Here is a 24,053-nt window from a genome sequence, read left to right as displayed (position 1 = left end):
TGGGCCTCATCAATGTGTACAAGTAACTCAAGGGAGGCTGTCAAGAGGATGGCTCCAGGTTTTTCACGGCAATGCCAAGTGACAGGACACGAGGCAACCGACAGGAACCGAGACACAGAAGTTCCACTTGAATACCAATCTCTTTACTGTGTGGGTGACCATGCACTGGAACAGACTGCTCTCCCTGCAGACATTCCAGAACAGTATGGATACAATGCTGTGCCATGTGCACTGAGACGACCCTGCCTGAGCAGGGAGGTTGGAACACATGCTCCATTGTGGTCCCTTCCGACCTGACATATCCAGTGATTCTGTGACCCAGGAGAGGATGGGCGACAGGAGCGGCCGCGGGAAGGCCGCCCGAGCGCTCCGCAGGCTGCAACAGCCGCTCTGGGCAGCCAAGGCCGGGTCGCCTCACGGCCCCGCGGCCGGCTGCCCGTCGCCCTCGCCACACCGCCCTGCCCCAGCAGGTCCCCGGCACGGGCGCGGTGGAGCGGAGAGAATCCTCCACGTTTTCCATCGCCCCGTTCCCGGGCATTCCCGAGCCGCAGGCGCGCTCCCAGGACACCGGGAGCGGGAACAGCCGCCGCTCCTGCCGCCTCCCGCCGCGCGCACGCGCACTCGCGCCCCCGCCGCAGGCCCCGCCCCCCCGCGCCGCTGGAGCCGCTGGGCGGCGGGAGGGCGCGCGCGCGCGGCGCGGCTTGGCGCCCCACGTGACATGGAGGAGGCGGGGACGGGAAGGGAAAGGTCAGCGGCGACGCCGGCGGCGGGGGGAGCGGAAGGTCAGGGCGGCGCGGAGCGGAAGTGGGAGCCGGAGCCTCGTCCGCCATTGTGGGGAAGCGGAGCCCAGAGCAAGGGGGGGGAAGCGGCGCTGCGTCCGGCCGGCCGGCTCCTTCCAGCGGGAACCCGATCGGCGGCGGCAGCGAGCCCAGGCGGCGGCGGCGACAATCAGGCGGAGGCGGCGGTGGGGAGGAGGAGGCGGAGGCGAGCGAGCGGCCCCGGCGTGCGGAATCACTCGAGGCCCAGGCGGAGCGAAGCGAGGGGATCGCGGCTCCCCGTGAAGAATGTCAGCCACCAGCGTCGACCAGGTACCGCCCGCGGGGCGGGGGGGGCGGCCGCCCGCTCTCTCCCCTTCCCTCTTCCCGGCCCCGTCGTTACCCCCGGCGGGGGAGGGCGGCGGCAGGGCGGCCACCTGCACCTTCCCTCGCCGCCGGGGCGGCGCGGTTCGCGGCCTCCTCCTTCCCTTCTTCCTTCCCTCCCTCCTTCCCTCGCCGCCGCCATGGGGAGCGGCTGTCCGTCGCAGCCGGGATGGCGGGCCTCTTTCCCGGCCCGGCCGCCCCTATTTATAACCGCTGATCCGCGCCGGAGCGCTCCGCCTCCCCGCCCGCCCGCAGCGCCCGCCGCCCTCAGCCCGAGGGCTGCCGGCCCGGCCCCCGCTCGCGGCCCCCTTTGTGTGTGACCTACTCGGGAGCCGGCCCTTCCCGGCCCCCGGGCTCCCGGTTCTTCGCTCCGGGAGCGCCGTAGAGCCGGGCTCCCCGCGGCGCCTAGCGCCGTCTCCTCTCCTTGCGCACCCCAAACTCCCCCAGGCTCCTCGTTACCGCATCCTTTCTCTTCCTGCCTTTCGCTCTTCTCGCCCACCGTTTCTCCCTTCGGGCCTCTGGCTTCTCCTTTTCTCCCGGCCTTCGCTTTTTCCAGCAGTTCTCAGTTTTTCTCCTTGCGCTGTACAGCACTTTTTAAAACTTGGTCCTTCACGGAGCTTAGAATCTGCTATTTTTTTACCTTTGCTAGGCCTCTGCTTGTCCTTCTTTCTGGCTGGAAGCTATTCTGTCTTGATCTCTGCTTCGTCCGTGGGTTTCTGCCACTCCCCAAAAGTTTTAGCCCTGCAGTCTCTTGCCTCCTTTTATTTTCTCTCTGTGCCTTTAATGTTTTGTTTCTTTTGTCTCTGTGCATGCTCTCCAGTTTCTTTTAAGCATTTATTTCTAGCTCAGTGATCTCTTAGCTTTTCATTGTTCTGTCTTTCATGAAGGCTGCTTCTTCCCAACTTTTTCTAATTCTGTGTCTCTTGCTGGCCTTTGCATGCCTTTGTGTCTGGATTAGATTTATCCCAAAAGATGAGGTGGTTGAGGTTTTTCAGGTTACAGAGATTTTTCCCGTTTTGGGAGAGGGCAGTGTCTAACCAGTGCATCTCTAGATCAAGCAGCTTTGAACAGTGTTATGGTAACTGAGACAAATGCACATGAAAGTAACTTGGAGCTGGTTACCTCCTAAACTTTCAAACCTCTGAATACTGAGCTCTTTAAGACTAAAAATGGTTAAGAGAGTGGTGGAACCTGGAGACCCACTCCTGTTTAGTTGAAAGTAATATGAGAAGGTGAATTAGATTTTCACGAACTAGCATTTGTTTTTCTAAGTTATTTTATCTTGCTGTAGAGGCTTTAAGGATACTGTAACTTATAATGTTACATTGATTCTTAGTGCATGACAGATTAACAGTGTTTTGTAATGACTAATCCTAAAAAAAAAAAAAATCCTCCTTAAGGAATTATTTCCTTGTGTGAAAGCTTTGTACAGGCTGTATAATTTTCTCAGTATAATTGCCTAGGTGAGGAGTGCACAACTTGAAGTTCAGCATATGATACAACTCTCTATTGCTTTGTATATCTAAAAAGCAAGGCATTGTTATTCTCTGACAAGTACCTGTCAGTCAATTTAAAAGATGACCCATCATAATGAAATTTGTGTATTGGCAGTAATCTTAGGGGTTTTTTTAACTCTCTGTTACTTTTGGTTATTGCTTATGTTTTTTTCAGGCCCAGGGGCAATTAAAATTCACTTGTTCAGCTTTTCAATACCATCTAAGCTTCACATGCTGTTAAATCATAGATTATTTCAATGTTTTAATAAAATTCTATCTGGTTTTGTAGTATTTTATAATGTTACTTTAAGTAATGTCACAACATTTTCATTTAGCATGGTTTAATAATATTTTGAATTGATATTTAAGTTGAAAAGGACAGAATTGGCAAATAAATAGAATTAAACTGAAGTTGCTATTAGAGGATTCTAACTGAACTTGTTTTGCTTCCCCCCTCTCCCCCCACTTTCCTATATACAGAGACCTAAAGGACAGGGAAATAAAGGTAAGTTAATACCTCATATTTCTGTATAATTCTGTAATACTGCTTTTATGAAGGATAATATCTGACTGTCATAGCAAGAAGTTGTAGCTATAGGATGTCTTTTATTTTAGAGCAGGATGACAGCAAATGGTGTGCCAAAATGTTACCTCCCAGCACTTTTACTATGGCATAGCAGTACATCAGTTTACAATGTGTTATTTTGCAAAAGGTTAATGTCAGAAGTCAGACAGTGAAATAGTTATTTCTTTTTAGCTGCCTTTGTGATATGCTTGTATAATCTCCCCCTAACAGTACACCTTGGGCATTTCTGTGTAGTGAGTAGAATCATCAGTAAGAATCTTCTGAACAGCTTCCTTAGTTTGCTAGACAACAGCCATGTGACTAGTTACTCATATCTGTGAGCAGAAAACATCACCTTCCTTATTCTCAGAATTTTTGTAGTCTTGCTTCATTTTAGCACCAGTTACTGATCTTTTGTTAGTGTTTGTAGGCCTTCTGCTTTTTTAATGTTTCTGTCAAGGTCTTAGTTTTTAAATACCATACTCAGTGGGATTTCTTTCCCACAGAAGGAAGGAACTACTAACTACTTGATATTCTTCTCTCTAAAATTCTTGGCAAGTCAGTTGTAAACAGCATTTCAGATTATATCTTGCAGTATTCTGACTGGAATTTGTTTTCTCACTAATATTCTATTTGGAATTTCTTTCTGCCTTAACAGTGCACTTGTGGCCATTTAATTCTCAGCTGCTCAGCAAACTGAGCTATAGAATAGCATGCACACAGCTACCTCTCTGTGTTAATATGCTTATTATACTTATGCAGATAAGAAACTTTTTTTTTTTTGTTTGCGCTCAGGTACTCTTTGCCCCTCTTAGTTCATTATCTGAACTAATCTAATTGTTCTCTCTGAGCTGTCATTTAATGTTATCCACAGCATGCTTATTCTATTATTCTGTCTGTGTGCAGATTATCTGCTTCTTGTTACATATATTGCTTGTGAGGTTCCCAGATTTCAACGAATTTGGCCTGTTCTTTTTAATTTCTCTGTATTCAGAGAAAAAAAGAATGTGTTTAACTCCTCAGACATTCCTAGTTTGGTCATTCTTGAATACTTGTTCTCTCATATTCTAATACTTCTACTTTTTTTTTTTGCCCACAGTGCACTTACTAACTACTCTGTGTTTTTGAAATAGTTTGTGGTTACAACTTTCATGTTACCCTTAAATGAGAAAAAAGTCAGACTCGTTATATCAAATAATTTTTGTCTTCACAATCTTTAAATTATCATTTCTCAGTTTAAGTGAGGTTAATTAGATGGATCTGTTAGAGACTCACACAGGTAGTTTTTGAGCTATACTCTATATATGTGAATTAGACTGGAAGTATTAAGCATTTCTATTTGGGTGCTATGTTGCAGTGTGTAAAAATGCACTAGTCAGCTTTACTTTGGCTTATTTATGTTAGCATATTTTTGTGTTCTATAATTTGTCACTGCTGTGGAATGTTTGAATCAAAACACATCTCTGTTTGCTATGTAAGGAAGAGATTTTTGCATTTCTGAACTTGGATTTTTTTATGGAATGCATCCTTTTAAATAATGAATACTTACGATGTATTCTCTTGGTGAGAGTATGACCTAAATTAAAAGTATAGTGAAACAGAACAATTAATCTCTGTTCTGTTAAATTATTTGGCATAATGTCTATTTAGTAAAAGTAAGTTATGAGTTAGCATTAGATTAAAGGTCTAGGAGGTTGTGCTACCATCTTCAGTGCAGCACAAGTTGTTGGCTTTGGGCTAGAGGCTTTTTCAAGTGGCTGAATTAAGTCAGTGTCAGCAGTCCTTACCACATGTTAGCTGACAGTAGTCTTTCAGTTGTCGTGATAGGTGTCAGCTTAGAGGAGCTCTGAGGGAAGATGTGATACTGAGTTAACAGACCAATCTGAAGTTGGTTCTGTGCATAAGAGTAGTAATGTTAAGGAGGATGGTAGAAGCTGCCCACATGTCTGATAGAGAGCATATGAGAATGAGTGAGGAATAAAAGGAGTGTATACATATTTCATATTGAAATAAAAAATACCAGACCTGCAAATAATATTGGTAGGTAGCTGATTTTTATTGTCTAGTAAAATGCCTTGGATGCTTCATTCTAATTGATTATAAACTGGTGTACTGTGCTATTTCCTTTGACCATAATTTGTGGGACTGAAGTTACAGTTTGTAGAGCAGTGTTGTCTCTGTTATGTCAGATATTCATGTTGGTGTTTCAGAGACTTGAATGAGTAAATCATCCTGTCATGAAAGTTTTCTTACTCTAGTTGTCAACTACTGTACTGAACAGTTGACATAAAACATCAGAGCTGACATCCATCAAATTATGACTTACAGGGGCATGGAGAAAAAAGGCTTTCCTGGAACTTTCTCCCCCCTCTTTTGTTTTTTGTGCCATTGTATCAAATCTGTCATAGGAAGGCGCTGACTTGTTTTTACACTTAGGTGTATAACAATTTTTAGTTTTGTAGGAGGCTTAAATGTAGTTATTAGGTTTAAAACAAGAATGAAATGTTTCATGTTTCTTTTCGTGTTTATTCTTCACATTAATGTATGATGACTTTTAATGAAAAAGTTATTCTTGTGCCTTTGCCCATCATTTTTTATAAGTGGCTATTCCAAGGATAGTAGCAGTTAAAAGAATATTAGCTTTAAATTCCTCTATTGGATGAGTTGCTTCTTTCCAATATCTAATTATGCTGTACGTTTTCACAGTGTTTGCAGAAACATATGGTATTTATAGCATTGTATTGATACAGATATTTTTAGTATCTGTAGATTAGTTTCAATTAGTATTCTTCATCACTGCCCTGTTCAGTTGGAGCACTTAACATGAGATTTTGGGAATGAGGCATTCATTTGCTCTTGTTAAATGTCTGTGTGGGCTACATTCTTCACTATTAACATGTTATGTAAAGTTAGAATGAAAAACTAAAGGGACATGCTTCCAATGATGCTGTTTCACTGGGAAATGTATTTATTTCACTAGGAAAAAGATCAGTGTTAGAAATACTTTGTGTCACTGACTTAATATCTCAGCATTCTACAGGATGAATAAGAAAAATATTCTTGTCAATGTATTTTCTATGTTAGTTGTAATGTCATACCAAAAATAATTCAGTGTTCAGTGACCTTTAGATACCTGTGGAACAGTAAACACAGCAGATGTACTTTTTCTGTACTGAAGATTAACTGTCAGTATGAGGAGATTAATTTTGATGAGACTCTAGTCTTGACATATATCTGTTTATTCCTTTACTTGTGGTGGTATGCTTTTAAGAAATTAATATGCTGCTACCCATGTTTTTCCTTATGACAGAATTGTATTTGAGAGTTGTGTTCTCTGTACTATTTGGTTGAGTCTTAGCAGTGGACATGACATAGACAAAATGTTTTGAGGCTTATCCTGTGTGTACCAATTCTAAAGAGGAATACCAGTTCATTAGTATGTTAACACTGTGAGTAAATTCAGGAAGATACATGACCGTAACTGAAAGCATTTATTGGAGAAAAGACCCCCTGACACCTAATGTTTAATTTAAATGTGGTGTTTAATTAGGAATATTGTTCTATCCAGTTCTAAGATACTTTGTGCTAGCATTGCTGGTCATATTTGACAATTGCTAGTACTGAAATGCAGTGTGGCAGTTTGCAATAACTGAAGTGTCTGGTGTTCTTCTAAAACTTCAAGAAGGTATTCAAAACACAGGTTGCTTCCTTCCCAGATAATTGCTTTGAAAAAAAAACCCCAAAACCTCTGTGCTAAATTATGAATTTTTACCTCTTTTTATTACTGTCTGAAGTTAATAAAATTTTCCAGGATTTTGATTATTCCTTATGATTATATCTATTACTTTTTCATTTCTTTCAACTAGTTTAATTCACTGAAGGCAGTTTTGTTTTAGGGGTGTTGAAGTCAAATGTGAAAAAAAAATTCAAGCACCTCTTACTTGGCTTACAATGTGAATTCTGGGTGGCAACCCCCCCTACCCCCAATGAAGCAAGAAAAAAACCCTGCAAAGTTGAATATTTAGTTACATGGTTGTATATGCTTTTCAGAAGCTTTTTTAAAAGAGGGAAGATTTAAAGTTGGCTCCTAACTCAATTTTTTAAGTTTCAGAAAATCTGATGTTTTATTGTTGCTTGTGCTGTTGTGGTTTTTCAGTGCATCTTACTGATCGTCCTGAGACTTTCTTTGTTCCCCACACTGAACCTCCTTGACCAAAAGAAAAATAAGTTGCATTTGGATAACCAGTAATTTATTTTTGAGAACAGATCTTCATCTTCAGGTTATGTAATTGAAAGTGCTGGTTTAAGTCCCCGTTCTTCTTTGCACCATGGGAAACAGTGGAACTTAGCAGAAATTTGCGCAGTGTGGCTTTGTTTGAATAGTAGCCTGGGGGATGGTAGAGAGACACTTCAAGTAATTTGGGCAGCTGGAGAATCCCAGGTAGGTGTAATGCCTTAGATGAAATGAAAGGTAATAGAAGACCAAGAAGAGCAGGTAGGAAGAGATTCCAGCGTATAGAGGCATGTGTGCTGGGAAAGGCTTGTAATCACCCTTTGGGACTTAAGCTTTTATTTCTGTCTTGCTTTGTCACCTCAGAGCTTCAGAGATGTCACTAATACAATACAGTTATGTAGGAAATACAGGATTAAATAGCTGAATAGTGGTGTCCTTCATGGTTGTCTTGGTGGGTAACTGCCTTTCCTCCTGGCAGGAGAAAGCTGTATGTTGAAACTTTCCGTCAGCCTATTGAATATGTCTATAGATCAGGTTGGTCTGCACATTTGCACTTGGTCTGGTACTTCTGGAAATGCTGGATTTACTGCCTGTGCAAATAAGGTGTGCCTGTAGTTCTTCATCTGTCTGTGCATCTTGGGAAAGAGTCAGGAGTAGTCTGTCCTAGCTGCCATCTTTGCAGACCTCTCCTGAGATTGATCCTCATGATCAGTAGAATGAGCTGTTTTGTTTAAATTGGAATGGTGCTTAACAATAATATGCATTTCCATGTACAGATGATTAAGAAGTGTTAACTAGATTGAAAGTGCAGCATAGATTTTCCAGAGAGTATTCTAATACAGATTTATTTTTAGTTTCAGTACAAAACGGTTCGATTCATCAAAAGGATGCAGTAAATGATGATGATTTTGAGCCATATCTAAGTAGTCAGACAAATCAGGTAAGTGAACATTGGTTACTACCTTAAAAAGTTAACTTTGACATTCAGCTGACTTCCAGACTTAATTTTTGGATATTTCATAACATTGCTGACTTGCCTGAATATACATAGAAATATAATTTTATATCGTCTTTTGTGTCATCATACGATACCTTAAGCAGATGAAGTCTTCTTAGGAATTCTGGGAAAGCTTCAGTTAAAAAGCCTGCTTTGATGTCTCTTGCTCTTGTGCTTCTGTTCTAGCTTCAGAAAGATGCAGTTACAAGAAACTTGAGCTAAAAAACAAACCCCAAACCCTTACATTTTAAACAGAATCATCATTTTGGATGCAGTCCAAAACAACAGTTTTATTGGCTCTGAGAATATATTAACTGCTTGGACATGATTTCCTTTAAAGGTGGTAGAAGTAGCTCACAGCTGATAGCATAATAGATGGAAGCTTAATATCACTACAGCTTGGTACAACTCTTCTGCCAAGAAACTAATGGCTTGACTTCCAGAGCTATGAATTGCCTCTGTAGTTGAAAGTTAATGAGTTATGTTAAGTTTGTAAATTGGAGTGTTCTTGAAACAGTGCAATTTAGTAAAAGACTAAGAATTTTGCTTTCCTTCACTTTTTTTTTTTCTCCTAATAATGCAACATTAAGGAAGCATCAGCTAGAGGATGATATGTGTAATTTTTATCTACAAAACAACACCAGAAGTCATATGGGGGTAGTCCTTCAAATGTCTCAAGGAGTAAATTGTGTGATTTCCCAGGACCCTATCTGGTGTAGTACTGATTTAATGCCCATTCTCTATAGCATGGATATGTTACTTCTTTTTTCTTGCTACTCCTGAAACAAACAGGCATCCTTGCATGCATTTCACTGTAATATTCTGTGGGAGTGTCCAGTTAGAATTTAGAAATATGACAAAATCTAGAAATACCACAACTTGAAATCATAGTTACGGCTATTTTTCTTTAGTTGCGAAGGTACAGTTATGACTTGTTTTAGAATAGCTTGTTTTTTTTCTTGATACTGTTGGCATGGAGGCATTTCAAACCTAGCTTAGTAGCTAAAAAATAAGATAGTGTTCTAGAAAAAAAAGGGGGCCCTTTAATGCTTTGAGAAGGTGTCTTGAAGAAATGGCTATATCTGACAATTGCCTCACTCATCTTTTATGTTGTGAGGAATGGCGGAAGTTACAAATGCATTCATATAAGCCTTAAAAATGTTTTGGATTGTATTACAGTTTTCTTTTTTCCCCCTGAGCATTGTCAATATTGCTGATTTTTTAAAATTCTATTTTCTTGCAGAGTAACAGCTATCCACCAATGTCAGACCCATATATGCCTAGCTATTATGCTCCATCCATTGGATTTCCATACTCTTTAGGTGAAGCAGCATGGTCAACTGCAGGTGACCCTCCAATGCCATATTTGACAACTTATGGACAGATGAGCAATGGTGAACACCACTACATACCTGATGGTGTCTTTAGTCAACCTGGGGCATTAGGAAATACCCCTCCATTTCTTGGGCAGCATGGATTTAATTTTTTTCCTGGGAATGCAGACTTCTCTACATGGGGTACAAGTGGATCTCAGGGACAATCAACACAAAGCTCTGCTTACAGCAGCAGCTATGGCTATCCACCTAGTTCTCTTGGGAGAGCCATAGCAGATGGACAGGCTGGATTTGGCAGTGACACTCTGAGCAAGGTGCCTGGGATTAGCAGCATTGAGCAAGGCATGACTGGACTGAAAATTGGTGGAGATATGACGGCTGCTGTAACTAAAACAGTAGGTTCAGCTCTGAGCAGTACAGGTATGACAAGCATTGCAGCTAACAGCGTGCCCCCAGTTAGCAGTTCAGCACCTAAACCAACCTCATGGGCTGCAATTGCAAGGAAACCTGCTAAACCTCAGCCGAAACTCAAGCCTAAAGGTAATGTGGGCATTGGGGGCCCTGCTGTACCGCCACCACCTATAAAACACAACATGAATATTGGAACTTGGGATGACAAAGGGTCAGTGGTAAAAGCACCCCCAGCTCAACCAGTACTGCCTCCTCAGACTATAATCCAGCAGCCTCAGCCATTAATTCAACCACCACCACTGGTGCAAAGCCAACTGCCTCAACAGCAGCCTCAGCCACAGCAACCACAACAGCAACAAGGACCTCAGCAGCAGGCCCAGCCTCACCAGTTGCAGCAGCAACAGCTTCAAAACCGCTGGGTAGCTCCACGTAATAGGGGTGTGGGCTTCAGCCAGAACAATGGAGCTGGTAGCGAGAACTTTGGTTTAGGTGTTGTATCCGTCAGCTCCTCACCTTCTGGTGTGGAAGTGCACCCAGTGCTGGAGAAACTAAAGGCCATAAACAACTACAATCCCAAAGACTTCGATTGGAATCTGAAGAATGGACGTGTGTTTATAATCAAAAGTTATTCAGAGGACGATATTCATCGCTCCATTAAGTACTCTATCTGGTGTAGTACTGAGCATGGGAATAAGCGCTTGGATGCTGCTTACCGGTCCCTGAATGGAAAAGGCCCACTCTATTTACTCTTCAGTGTGAATGGCAGTGGACACTTTTGTGGAGTGGCTGAGATGAAGTCTGTTGTGGACTACAATGCATATGCTGGTGTCTGGTCTCAGGATAAGTGGAAGGGGAAGTTTGATGTCAAATGGATCTTTGTCAAAGACGTTCCCAATAACCAACTGCGACATATTCGCTTGGAAAACAATGACAACAAACCGGTTACCAATTCGAGGGACACTCAAGAGGTACCCCTAGAAAAAGCCAAGCAAGTGCTTAAAATAATTGCTACTTTCAAGCATACCACCTCAATCTTTGATGACTTTGCACATTATGAGAAGCGTCAAGAGGAGGAGGAAGCCATGCGTAGGGTAAGAAATCAGTGTTGTTACAGTAGCTCTTTTTTTTTTCTGTTTTTGGAAACCTTGTTTTTCATTCATCTGGAATTTCTGTCTTCAAGTGGTAAATCAGAAAGTGGTACTTCTTACTTAGAGCGTCTACTTGATATAACTGGTTCTTAATGAAAAAAATTTAAGTTCCTGTAACTTTTTTGTTAGTTCAGTCATCTGTTTAATCACAATTGTAAGGTAAGCCTGAATAAGCAGACATCTGACATGTTCTACTTCTTCAATGCAAATGAAAACTGAATTGAGTCTGTTATCCATAACTGAAGTCTTCTTGCTTAGATTTTTGCAGTTTCTGGCTATTACAAAAAGGACGAGAAATTAGAGAAGAAGCGTACGTTATTTAACATAACATTTCAGTTGAAATTCTGCTTTAATGAAATGTTAACAGCATGATTAGTGTGAAAAGCAGGTTTTCTCCTTGATTCCATTTATCTTTTGTGAAACTTAAACACAGAAGTGATACAGTGATGGCTTGTAAAGTGTCTAAATCATTTTTTTTGACCGTTCTGATAATGCATTTCCTAAAAAAAGTAATTTATAGTTTGTTTCTGCAAGGAAGAGTAAATGTGATAACTCTGAAAAGAAACTTTTCGTTTTGGAGGCATTTCAGGAAACCAGACAAGGGAAAAGCATTTAAATCAAGCATGGTCTACTTTGTCTTGTGTACCCTCCCTAATCATAACACTTGTGCCCACCATTGGCCACAATATTTACTTTTCCTTTATTTGCTTTTTCTCCAGACTTGACAGTAACTGTAAATGTATGATTTGTCTCATGGTTAGAAACATTTCAGGAGCTATTTTTACCAGTTAGATGATACACAAATATTCAAAAATGGGAGTTGTCATCAGTACAGTTTGTTGCTAATGACCTGTTCATCTTATCACACCACTCGCTGAATAAAAACACCCAAAAGTTTAGGGTTTGTGCCAGCTAGGAGCCTTGAGACATGTGAAGCTGAGAATTTGTTCGCTTGAAGCTGACATGTAAAGAAGCTGCAAAGCAGGTGAAATGTTTACTTCTCTTAGGTGTCTAGTCCTGGGTGCTTTCACCTTTGTTGTATGTGTCAGGCGTACCCCAAATCAATTTTGTAGTTCTATTGCAGGACTCTGCAGTAAATTGTTATGTTGAAAGTTTTCTGTTGTAGGGAGGCTAGATCAGTATCCCAGTTGGGTGTGTAATGCCTTTTGGAATTTTTTTCCAGAAAAGAAAATAGATTATGCCCTAAATGAGTATCGTTACTTTCATGGTATCTTGATGATGAAGTGGTGGACTGCTTTCTTAACTAATATTCAGTGTAAGGGACAAACTTTGACTTTTTGAGGATTTGGTACAATTTAATCAAGTGCAGAATCACCGGCCAGTCCAGGGAAGTGATTGTCCCACTCTACCCTGTGCTAGTGGAGCCTCACCTTGAGTCCTGTGTGCAGTTTTCAGTGTCACAATATGAGCACATCCAAAAGGGTCACAAAGATGGTGAAGGGTCTGGAGGGGAAGCCATGTGGGAAGAACCTGTGGGCACTTGGTTTGTTCAGCCTGGAGGAGACTGAGGGGGAGACCTCATTGTGGTCTCACGAGGGGAAGTGGAGAGGCAGGCACTGATTTCCTCACTCTTGTGACCAGTGACAGGTTTCGAGGGAATGGCCTGAAGCTGTATTAGGGAAGATGTAGATCAGATAGAAGTAAAAAGGGTGATTGGGCACTGGAACGGGCTCCCCAGGGAAGTGGTCACAGTTCCAACCCTGACAGAGTTCAAGAAGTGTTAGGCCAATACTTTCAGGTAGATGGTGCAACTCTTGGACTGTCCTGTGCAGAACTAGGAGTTGTACTTTGGTGATCTTCAAGGGCTCTTTCCAGACATTCTGATTCTGTGATTCTTTTTGATTTTGTAATGTTTTAAGAGTACTAAGATTATAATATATCTCTGTAGCCTTTACGTTTCAGTGTTTTCTAAATTTTCTTAATTTTGAGATATTTCACAAATAACTGGCTTCTTTCAAAAAGATCTCCTTTTTTAAAAAAAAAAAAAACAACTTCACAATCAAGTCATAATTCAGACATGCCCTAGCAACTCAGGAAGATCGTTTTATTTGTGATTTTGTTTCTTCAGTAATAGGTAAAAGCCACAAAATGTAGTGAAGAGGAGCAATGTAGATAAGGGGAAGTGTTTCTATGTGTGCTAGACTTAAAATTCAAAGTACTGAGTTTAGCATTTAGTAGGTCTTGAACTAGGTAACTCTGATGATGGGTATTTGAGTAAAAAAGTAACATTGCTATTTGAATAATATCTTCAGAGAAACATACAGTATTTGTATGAATCATTTCTTTGTAAATAGTTACCTTTCCCAACACTATTGATAGAAAACATACTTGTCAAGACACTTGAAATAGTGGCCATTGGCTCTTTTACAGCATCTTACAAATTGATTGTACAACCAATTATGAAAAATGGCTTTAGAACTGTGTAGGTTAGTCATGAGGTTTTCTCTTTGTAGATGGGCTTGAGGTGTGCCTTAAGCAAATTAAAATAGACTTAAAGTACAGGGAGTTTAAATTAAACTAATGACATCTACTGAGAGTTGATCTTTAGCATTCTCTTATGACTAAATGTTGATTTAAAATCTGTTTTTTCTTTTATCACACAGTGTACAAACAATCTGTCTTTAAATTGTAAACATACAATTGTTAACTCTTATGATTCAAGTTTGTAAATGCACCAATTAGTATTGTAAGCTCTGGTTTATGGTAAATTGAATAACTTTATTACTTAGTGCCAGCTAAGCTTTCATGGAGCTGTATTTAAATATGTGCTCTTTCTACTGCCAGTAGAACTGTGTAAATTAAATTTGTGTTAATTTTCTTTGGCAGCTGTGGCAATCACTTTGTTTCCAGTGTTTTGGTCATGAAAAATATGCTTATAACTGTTAATAAAATATTAAATGCGTCAGGCAGCAGTAGTCCTTCCACATTCCTTGAAATTGTTTGTTTTGTTATGGCATAGGTGGTTACAAACTTTCATACAGCCAGCAATCTAAATATCATAAACAGCAAATGATTTAGGGATTTAATTTACTTTTTACCTGTTCATCATTACAGCTAATTTATCTTACAATAATTGGTTGTAAAAGTTTAATCTTGATAACTCAGGGGGATCAATAATTAATTTCCAGTACGGCCTAGCAGTGTGTTTTATTAAAATATGGCAGTATACTTCTGAAAGTGCAAGGAATTGTCTCTGATAAACATAAAACTTCAGTTACTTTGCCATTTGATAAAGATTACTTGAAAATGACAGAGAATAGTCTCTTTAAGCATAAATATTAGAACTGTAGTATCTACCACTGTTTGATGTAACCCTGCTTGTGGGTAAGGTATCTACAGCTGGGCTTGTGCAGTAATCATTCCCTTTCTCTTACAGCTCAGGTTCCAGACTCCTATTTTAAACATACAAATGCTGTGATCTTTTACCAAAGGATCAGAGAAATGAGTGATGCTTTTCATGAGTTCTGTCAGACATACACTGAAATAATCTGGAATTCAGTTTGTCCTTTGTTAACCGCTGCTTTGTGGTGTAAATGTGCTGATTTGTGTGCATGTTATTTAAAAAGGTGGTTTTTTGCTTTTTAAGATGACATAATTAATTTTAGAAAAAAAAAGTATTGATAATAAAGCAAATCATCATTTGTAGTAGCTTAGCATCTGGTCTTCAGTAAGAATACGGGTGAAAATAAAATATGGCTCTGATTAAAGAGGCAGTTGTTGGCAGATTACAGCTTCCTTGCCTTCAGAAGGTGGCTTATTACCTGTTGTCCTAGGACTTTTTGGTGCTTTTTGATGGAGAATTCTACTTTTGTAGCATATAGTGGAGAAAAAGGTCACAGTTTCATGTAATTGTAGAGTGCTTTAGGAGGTTTTTCTTAGTGCCATAGTCCAGAAAAGTAATTGATTTTTATTCATGAGGTAAGGTAGAAGAATTTAGCATATATTTGTGTTTATCTAATTTGCATTTTGATTTTTTTACTTTTCAGGCAGCCTTTAAATGGCAAATAAATAAGCAATTTAAATTTTTTGCTTTCTTCTGTTGTATTATGTATCTTGTAATAGGAATGCTGACATAGCTAGAACTTCTTGATTCTCAAAAGGAGTCATTTTTTTTCCCCTTCATTCAGATACCAATGTAACTTTTGTTTCTCTGATAATTGGGTCATTATCAGGCTGCAGTGTATCTTCTTTCCTTTCTAGGACATTGCTGACATTGTGCTTGATTTGATATTTCTTAAAAATATCTTGAAGAAAACATCTATTAAAAGTGAACTGTAGCTGCTTCTTCCCCTTCTTAATCCCCAACCCTCAATTACTGTATTATAATGTCAAAATCAGATACAGATCCATTTAGTTAAGGAAAACAGGTGATTGGCAAACATTTTTAATGCACTTAAATGATATTTGTACTGAACAACTTTTAAAAGTTTGTATATTTACATCTGAAAGACATTTATGTAATAAGCATGAAACTATCTAAAAGAGTGTTACGTAATTAATATCTTCTGAGAAACATGTTCATTTCCTGTATGCTTTTGATGAAGTTTCAAGGGACATTATTTTGCAATTTCCTTGAACTTCATATTTATCAAGAGTGTCATCTTCATAATTGGAAGTGAGAAAGTAGAAACAGGAAACACTTTTTTTTCCCTCCCTTGATAGTTGTGAGATGATTATGGGTCATGGGAGAAGATTATTTGGAGCTAGGATAATTTTAAACATTCTGCTCTAGAATTTCCTTTCCATGATGGTGTGCTTATTTGCAGTGTCTTCATTTGCTTTTGCATCTTCAGTCTTTTGGAAAAACTTAAAATTACCTTCATGAAGACACAGGGATTTCAAATGTGCCTGTTTTCTGTGCATTTGGTAGAGTCAGTTGTTTCTGTTGCAAGGTATAGTTCAGAATTCATTTGAGGATGGAGATAGATGTTATATTGTGGTCTCCTACAGAGTGACCATGTAAGAGTTTGAGCAGTGATGTTGCCTCTGTTTCTTTTGTGTTGATGCATAAAGGAAAACACAATATTGGACTGTTGAATAAAAGAGGTGGAAAGTAATTAAACTCGCAGGCAATCTTAGTTCATAGCAACACCTGTACAGATCTTGTCATGTTTCTATTTTTGTTTGTTTGAAATCCCTACCTGAAGATGAAACCTACAAAGTCCTTTTTACCGAGTGGATTCAGCTCTTATTCTGGGAGTGGAAAGACCAATTTCCCCTGTAAAATAGGGACCCCTATTGGAAAAGCCAGGAATATCAAGGCAGCTACCTAAGACAAGACTTAGGACTGTAATTGAGCTGGATCTTTAACAGTTGTACCTTTTCTAAATGCTATGTCTTTTAAGTTGTGATTTTTAAAGCAAGGAGAAATTCTGAATCTCCTGTTCAAGAGCAGAAGCAGAATCTTAAGTATACACAGATAGCTGTAAAAATTCATGAGGCAGCCTTCTGTGTCCTGCTTCATCTCCACAGATTTCAGTGCTCTATTAAGGACAAATTGTCTAGAACAGTGATGCTTTTCCTGCAGTTTGCTGGAAAGAAATATGCCTGTGTATTGCAAAAAAGTCCCAGCCTATGTGACTCTTCACAGCCTTGCTTCATTGATTCATATTGCAGATGGGCTAGCTAGCAGAAACTGAGTAGAGATTCCTGGAAATGGTTTGCTGGAAAAAATGGGACTTTAAAACATACAGATCTTTCATGTCTATTAAAGGTGTTCCTGCAGAGTCGGTTGAACTAGGATTGTTTTATATCAAAACTGATTTGCTTAAAATCTTGTATTCTAGGTGGAATGAAAATTACAAAACTTAGCAGGTGATAGGTTTTTTGAGCCCTGTTTTGTCAATTTTTCAAAGGTTTGATAGTGTTGTTAATATTGATGAGTAATTACTGTTTTCTTCTGTACCTTACAGATTATAGTCAGTTGTAAAAATTAAATGTAAACTTCAGTGTTCACTGCATTTTCATATAAATAGGAAGCCAAGATAAAGTAAGTTCATTTTTTCTCATGATAGATTGGAATTTGAGTTACACCAATTCAAAGAGTATGAGTGGTGAGGCTTAGAGAAACATTGAGGAAGAATTTTTCAGGCAGTTTACTTTGTAAGCCCTACAGTGAATGTTATTTCCCTTCCAAGACGATCATAAATTCCTTAGCAGAGCAATTAAATAATGTGTTCTTGTTGCCCATGGGCATCTGAGAAAAATTAACCAAGTGTCAGAGTCATCTTCCTGCTTATTTTTCTGGGACAGAGGTCATCACTAAATGCAATTTCTATAGATTTGGTAAGGAGCTATCCTCTTGTCAGTCTTGAAAAGCCAATGTTATACTCTGAGCGTTGTTAACAAATAATAGTGAGGATCTGGAGGCTTAGTGTTTTTTTTCTTTTTAATCATCTTGCTGAAATGGCTGTCTTGTAGATAATTAAAGTCTGATATTTCAGTGTATGAGATGTACAGCGCTGAAGCAAAGCACTTGATACTTGCAGTTAGAACTGGCTGATCTGTCACTGAAAGAACCCACCTGGGAAGACAAGACTGGAAGGGCTTTTCTGGCTCATGGAGTTCAAGCTTGGTTTCTGCAGGGCCTTTCCTTCTTGTGTGTTGTCATATGGTGTCTTTAAGTGGTTGCGTTTCTTTTTCCACCTCTGCCTTCTGAATGTGGAATTTCAGATGGGGATTAACTTCTTCCTGCCTTTAGTATTACCATAGTAAAATAATACGGCCTATTCATGTTCTACTAACATGAGTTGGATCAAATTTAAATTTATTTCTCTTTTTACGATAATTTTTTTCACATTTTTCCTGTAAGAGGATAATATACTTAGAAGTATGTTTCAGTGACTAAGTAAAATGCCATCAAAACTAGTAGGAAAAATAAATAAATTAGAAGTCTAGGTCTTCTGGCTTTTGCAGAATTTCTTAATATTTGTGTGCTTGGGAACCTTTTATACTGTCTGTAGTTCAACTGATCTGCGGCAGCAGGGTCTCAGATGAGTATTAATTCATAAAGCTTACTGGGAAAGAAGCTAGTCTGAAGTTGTAGAACCTTATTTGACTTTGTATGTTAACTTTGATTTTTAATTTGTGCCTTGTGGTTTTCATGTTGGGTCAAGGAGCAGAAGAAAATTAGTGTTTAGGGAGGGAATGGCATCTGCAAAGGAAAAATTTCTAGGTTCGTTTAAGACTTCTAGAGACCCTTTTCATCTATTCCTTCCCTCACTTCTTCCCAGAATTTCCAGAAGTGCTTCTCAGAGAAATGTATTTAAACATATTTATCTGTTTCTGAGATAGTTTCTGTGTTGAGGAGATGTGCCCTCTTTAGTTGGGAGTTCAAGAGTGAGATGTTAAAAAGGACTGATATTTTAGACAACCTTAAAGTTTCAGTAATCTAGTTTACATTAACAGTCAGTGATATAAAGGGAATAAATAATTTCTGTCATTTTTCACTTTTCTAGTAATGGGTTTTTCATTGTGATTCTCAAGCATTAAGGTCAATGCTTACACTGTCCTAGCTTTAATGGTACACTGGAGTGAAATAAATTGCAGGTGATGGCTGATGCCACTAGTAAATGAGATTTCATGAACTTTGCTGTGGCTTCTTTTCACCACCTCTACAGCTGCCTGCTCAGCCTCTGCCAGGTGTTTCTGCCCACGCAGCACAGTTGGCAGAGCAGATGAGTGCCCGTGCCTCGTTTCACAGAATGCAGTCTGACATGTTAGCTTACATTGCAGATGAGCAGGGCTTCTTAGTTGAAGATTAAATCACAGTTTGCAGCAAGGCAGCTTCTGAAGCTGTTGTTAGAATGCTCCCTCTTGGGAGAGGGGCAGAGTAGACAGCTCCAGGCATAAACGCTTTAAACATTGCCGTAAGAGGCAGAGGTTTGGCAAAATTCTAGGGTTTTGGTTTTTTGGTTTTTTACAAGTATAGCTGATAGTGCTGAAGGGTGTGTGGGAACTCTGCAATAGGCCTGTGTAAGTTTGCAACCCTGGATAGCTTCCAGATGGACACCTTGAAATGCTTGCACTTGCAACTACTGTAAAAATCAGCCAAAGTCATTCTTTCAAGATCTGCTTTTCCTGACCTTGAACTTCAGTTTGTGGGACTTTGGAAAAAAAAAAAGTACAGCCTAAGACTGTAGTAGCTTCTTGTTCTTGTTAGGCTACATTTGCATTTACATGTAGACTACTTAAAAGGAGTTTTCATTTACCTTCTTTTTTCTTTGGCAAAGAAATCCCAAAGTCAGGATTGTGTGCATCTCAGTAGTTTCTTTCAAATCAGATCAGACAATGTTTGTTGCTTTGAATTTTGAAATTTTGTTAGCAAAGAGATTTCATTATATCTGAGAGTAAATTACATTGCAGCTACTTCTCAGCATGGGATCATTCAGTTAATGCTCTGAATTCAGACAACTAAAACTGGGAAGGAAGTCAGCTTTGCTGTTCAGACCAAGTTAATTTCATAGTTTTGTTTGTACTAGATTGATGCACATTTCTAAGGCCTGAGCAGTTTTTAGATTCACCTTTACTTGGTTTGTGTAGAAAGTTGTTTGCATGTGTGAAACCTGCTTGGCATGTGGTCTGCAGCTGACAGTACCTTTAACCAACCAATATGTTCCCACATGGTCCTGATTTGAATGGTACTTAATTTCCATGTCCTGCTCATAAACTCCCCCTAAAGCTGAGTAACCTGACCATGGTGAATTCTGAAGTGAAGATGACCCTTTTTTAGGGAATTTAAATACACAGGAGAAAGTTTTCATCCAAGAGATGTGACAAAAGTTTTGCTTATCTGAATATAAGAAATGGAATTAATAGGGTTGAAGAGAAGTGGCTATGCTGGAGACTTCTACTGTGGTGCTGGAAACCTTCTGGAGGTAAAGTCTTCTGTTAGTTTGTCTATAACCACAGATAAAGAACCCAAAAAAACCCAAACAAAACCCAAGACACACAAAAAAAAAAAAAACCCCAGGAAAATTACTTTTTGAGATAGGGGAAGACAGTAGTCCAGGAGTGTGATCTGACTTCGAGCTTGGGAGGGGTTTGGTTTTGAGAGGAATACCATTGCCTGTGTTCTGAGTAAATGAGGTCTTTTTTCTCTCTGTTTTGCAGTACAGAGTGCCAAATGTCTCTGATACCAGTATTTGAAGAATGTACTGTTCACTTGCATTGAAGAATGTCATGTTTGCATGTCTGCTTGAAATATTTAAATAAAAATGTAGTAATATGTCATTTTGAGACTACAGGAAAGATGTGTTGATGTTTTGAAGCCTTTTTTTTCTCTGTAGAATTCAAAGTGGATGTAAAAGTTGAAACACCTTTATTTCATTAAGTGGAAGAAGGTAGCCAGGGTATCATTCCTTTGCTACTTTGAATTTTTATGAATTTAAATATATTTTGAGTTGAGGGCTTCACAAAGCATAGTGTTGGTCAGTTTGTAGTACAGCAGCTTGAAATGCAGAGAGTCTTTAGATGGCCTGAGTCAGTGCTTATGAATGTAATACCTGCAAATGAAAAGGAACTGATGATTTTCGTTATATAAGTTTTTTGTACTTAAAATTGTTACATGTTTTAACATTGCAGTTTCATAGGCTCCTACTTGCTACCACAGGAGTGTTTTTCAACACTTCATATAGTTCTTGCAGTTGAAGTCTGCTAATATTAGAGGAATAATCTGAGATTTGCCTGAGCAGGCTATTTTTGCATGCCTTACATGCATAGTGAGGCATGAGGCCAGTCATCATCTGTTTTCTGCCAGGAGTGCATTGTTAAGATATCAGCTTGTTTTAATGACTGTTACTATCAATCTTAAAAAGCAGTATCTTGCTATGAAAATAATTTTGTATTTTTGAGCTAGGAAACATAATTTTCTAGGAGGATAGTGCAAGTATTGCTCTCACTTTATATATACTGAAATTCTGCTGTAATACATGTCCAGTCTTAGACACACAGCTGCTGGGACCATGAGTTGCTCATTGTGACCAGCACTGGGCTTTATTGTTTTGGTTTTCATCTTGAAGCAGCTTGGAGATCTGTCTTGGAAGGGGTCATTACTGGATCACCAGTAATATTACCAGCATAAATGTTACATACCTTCTTCTTTCAATAGACTGTCTTTTTGGGAGAATCTATGTGGGGTCATATGCCCATTTGCAATTTTCTTAGATAGTTTCTGGAATAATAAAGTTTCAATGTGGTGTTGGAGAAGAGTGGTTTTGCAGGTGTTGTTCAAATGCCTCCTGGGTTATTTTGTTTTCCCTGCTATGTTATTGTTCCATTTAGAGTATGCAATAAGAATAAAAATATGGAAAGGTATTCTATACTTTTTATATATTTTTATCTCTTAATGGGGATGAGAGCCTACCCCTCTTCCATGCAGGTATTTGTATGTTTCTTTAATGTGCCCAGTTGTACATATAAAGAAAGGAAAATTTTATGGAAAGATAATGTCTTAGTGTTTTACACTGACCGGTGTCTTTTTACAGGCTAGAAGATGTATTATGAAGGCAACAGCATATAGTTTGTTGATCAGTTTTTATTTTTTTCCTAGAGCTAGTCATAATGCCTAAGTATGTGTTTATCTTGAACAAAATAGAGAAAATGGAGGATGATGACAAAGCACTGAAAGTGTCATTTATTCTGTTAAACCTGTACTACAGAATACAGACCTTTTAGTCACTGATACTTACAGTGCCTTTAGTATTTTAGCCCTAAATGCCAAATGTGGCATCTCACAGTGCTGTGAGGGCTGGCTAGTTAATATGGTCCTCACTGTGGCTCAGGCTCACACTGAAGTCAGGTTTCTTTGTAGCCATTCCTATTTCACTGACTTTTCATTTTGTAATTGAAAGTAATTTCTAAGAAAGGTATGTATGGCCTTCTTAAAAAAAAGTACTTTTCTTGCCATTTGAGCATTTGTATGGGCCAGCTAGTTACTTTACTTTTTGATCTTTAGCACTTTGGAACATTCTATTATATGGGGCTTTGAGGAAGATACCTGGGAATACCATATTTTTTCGGGGGTGTAATGGATAGAGAGTAGAGCATTTTTTGACAAGCTAAGCCGAAGGTTTAGGTATCTTGCCTTGTTTGTAGGTCCCGTGGTCTCCTTGCTCAGTTCACTTTGTGCAATGTATTTTTCTGCAAGTGAATTAAAACTGACATTATAAGTCCTTGTTTGGATAGCAGATTTTGGAACATGTTTGCCTTTTAGTTTGACATATACTTCTGTGTTTCTCTTTAAGAAGTTGACTTCAATTGTATAATTTCATATTCCTGGAAGTAATTGAAGCTTTTTCCTTGCAAGCATATTGCCTGATTTAGCTAAGTTGAAAGCAATGAAAATGCTGTAATGAAAGAAAAGCAAATAATGATGATCGATGTATGTTAACATGATTGTCCTTTTTGTTTTTGTTTTTTTCAGGAGAGAAATAGAAACAAACAATAACTATATGGAGATGTCCTGCTAGAATACAACACTAATGATGTAGACTCTGGAAATGCCTAATATGTCTAAGAAGACGTTATTAAAGCTTTTTTCTGCTTAAGGTGACATCTTTGAACACTTTAACACGAAATTGACTCTTCTTGTAATGGTTCTCATCAGTGCATCTGCCCTTATACTCTCTCACCAAACACACTTGAGAACTGTACCTTCGTCAAGCACTTTCTGTCCTGAAGCTTTTACCAGTATCTGCTGTCTTTTGTATTTATGCATCCTAGCTAAGGCACAGGAGACCGAACGAATGCAAGGATTCATTAACTCTTTGAATTTGTTAAATACTAACATTTAACCATTAGAAGTGGTTCAATGATGTGAGATTCACATTGCTTCAACTTAATTTTTTTCTTTGTTGTAGTTTTTTTAATTGTCAGTTTTTAGCTATTCAACAGATTAAAAGCAAATCATGCCATATTTAGTCCTGGAGTAAAACTCAAGTCTAAATGTTCATGTGAAAATTATTGTAGTAATCTTTTAATATGGCAAAGCAACTTTAAGCTGCAGTTTAGCCAAATGAATCGTAACATGAAATTATAATAGAATGACATTTCCCTTGTTTCAAACTGTTTGGTGTAAGAGAATATTAATATGCAGCTTGGTGGACACCACCAGTTAATGCACATTTCTTTATTTTTTTTCTGTAACATGTATACTGAAAAAAAGTGCATTTGTCTGAGGAACTGTTTGTTTGCTACCACTCAATGAATCTCAGTTTTGAGTAAATGTACCTCAGTCTAAATCAGACTTTTTATGACCTTTATAACTACATTTAAAATAATCTTTAATTCCTATTTCTGGGTGTTTGCAAGCCTGACAGATTGCTATCATGAAAGTGAAAATTTACTCCTCTAGGTGATTCACTAGCTAAATAAACATAATTCTTGTTTAGCAAGCATATACTCTGTTTCTCAAATTTTTTTGTTTCATTGTGCCAACGTCGAGGTGTTTTTCCCCGCATTCGAAAACATTTTGAGAAAAATACTTTGGTCTGTGGAGTTGACATATTCATACCCATGTTAAGATGATTTTTGTTAGAACCATGCAATACAAATTTTAGAATACATATTAAACAGGCCAGTTCTATACTAGTTTTTAACCTCTAGAGATTATATCTTCTGTTTCAGCTCATATAGCAACACATTCTGTCTGCTGGAAGAGAATATTGAAAAACTGTTAAGCGGGTGTATTGACTGTACAAATTACTGAAC

The 24,053-nt window shown here is 39.0% G+C and overlaps 1 protein-coding gene across 1 annotated transcript; it reads left to right on the top strand.

The window, feature by feature from the left end:
• Nucleotides 1-708: 708 nt before the first annotated feature.
• YTHDF3 (YTH N6-methyladenosine RNA binding protein F3) lies at nucleotides 709-23,740 on the top strand. Its single transcript, XM_086886953.1, has 5 exons — nucleotides 709-1,088; nucleotides 3,116-3,140; nucleotides 8,289-8,374; nucleotides 9,675-11,267; nucleotides 22,768-23,740. Exons 1-5 carry the CDS (start codon nucleotides 1,065-1,067, stop codon nucleotides 22,789-22,791), a joined length of 1,752 nt encoding a protein of 583 aa, XP_086743079.1. The 5' UTR covers nucleotides 709-1,064; the 3' UTR covers nucleotides 22,792-23,740.
• Nucleotides 23,741-24,053: the final 313 nt, after the last annotated feature.

Source organism: Cyanistes caeruleus, chromosome 1 (assembly GCF_971803275.1).
Source record: "Cyanistes caeruleus chromosome 1, bCyaCae1.hap1.1, whole genome shotgun sequence".
Classification (NCBI taxonomy): domain Eukaryota; kingdom Metazoa; phylum Chordata; class Aves; order Passeriformes; family Paridae; genus Cyanistes; species Cyanistes caeruleus.
This window is presented reverse-complemented; position numbering and strand designations above follow the sequence as displayed.

Excerpts from the sequence above, each read along its gene's own strand:
- YTHDF3 (XM_086886953.1), top strand. The coding sequence starts at position 1,065 with ATGTCAGCCACCAGCGTCGACCAG. Across the intron at positions 3,141-8,288 it reads TAAAGGACAGGGAAATAAAG|TTTCAGTACAAAACGGTTCG; the intron begins GTAAGTTAATAC and ends ATTTATTTTTAG. Across the intron at positions 11,268-22,767 it reads AGGAGGAAGCCATGCGTAGG|GAGAGAAATAGAAACAAACA; the intron begins GTAAGAAATCAG and ends TGTTTTTTTCAG.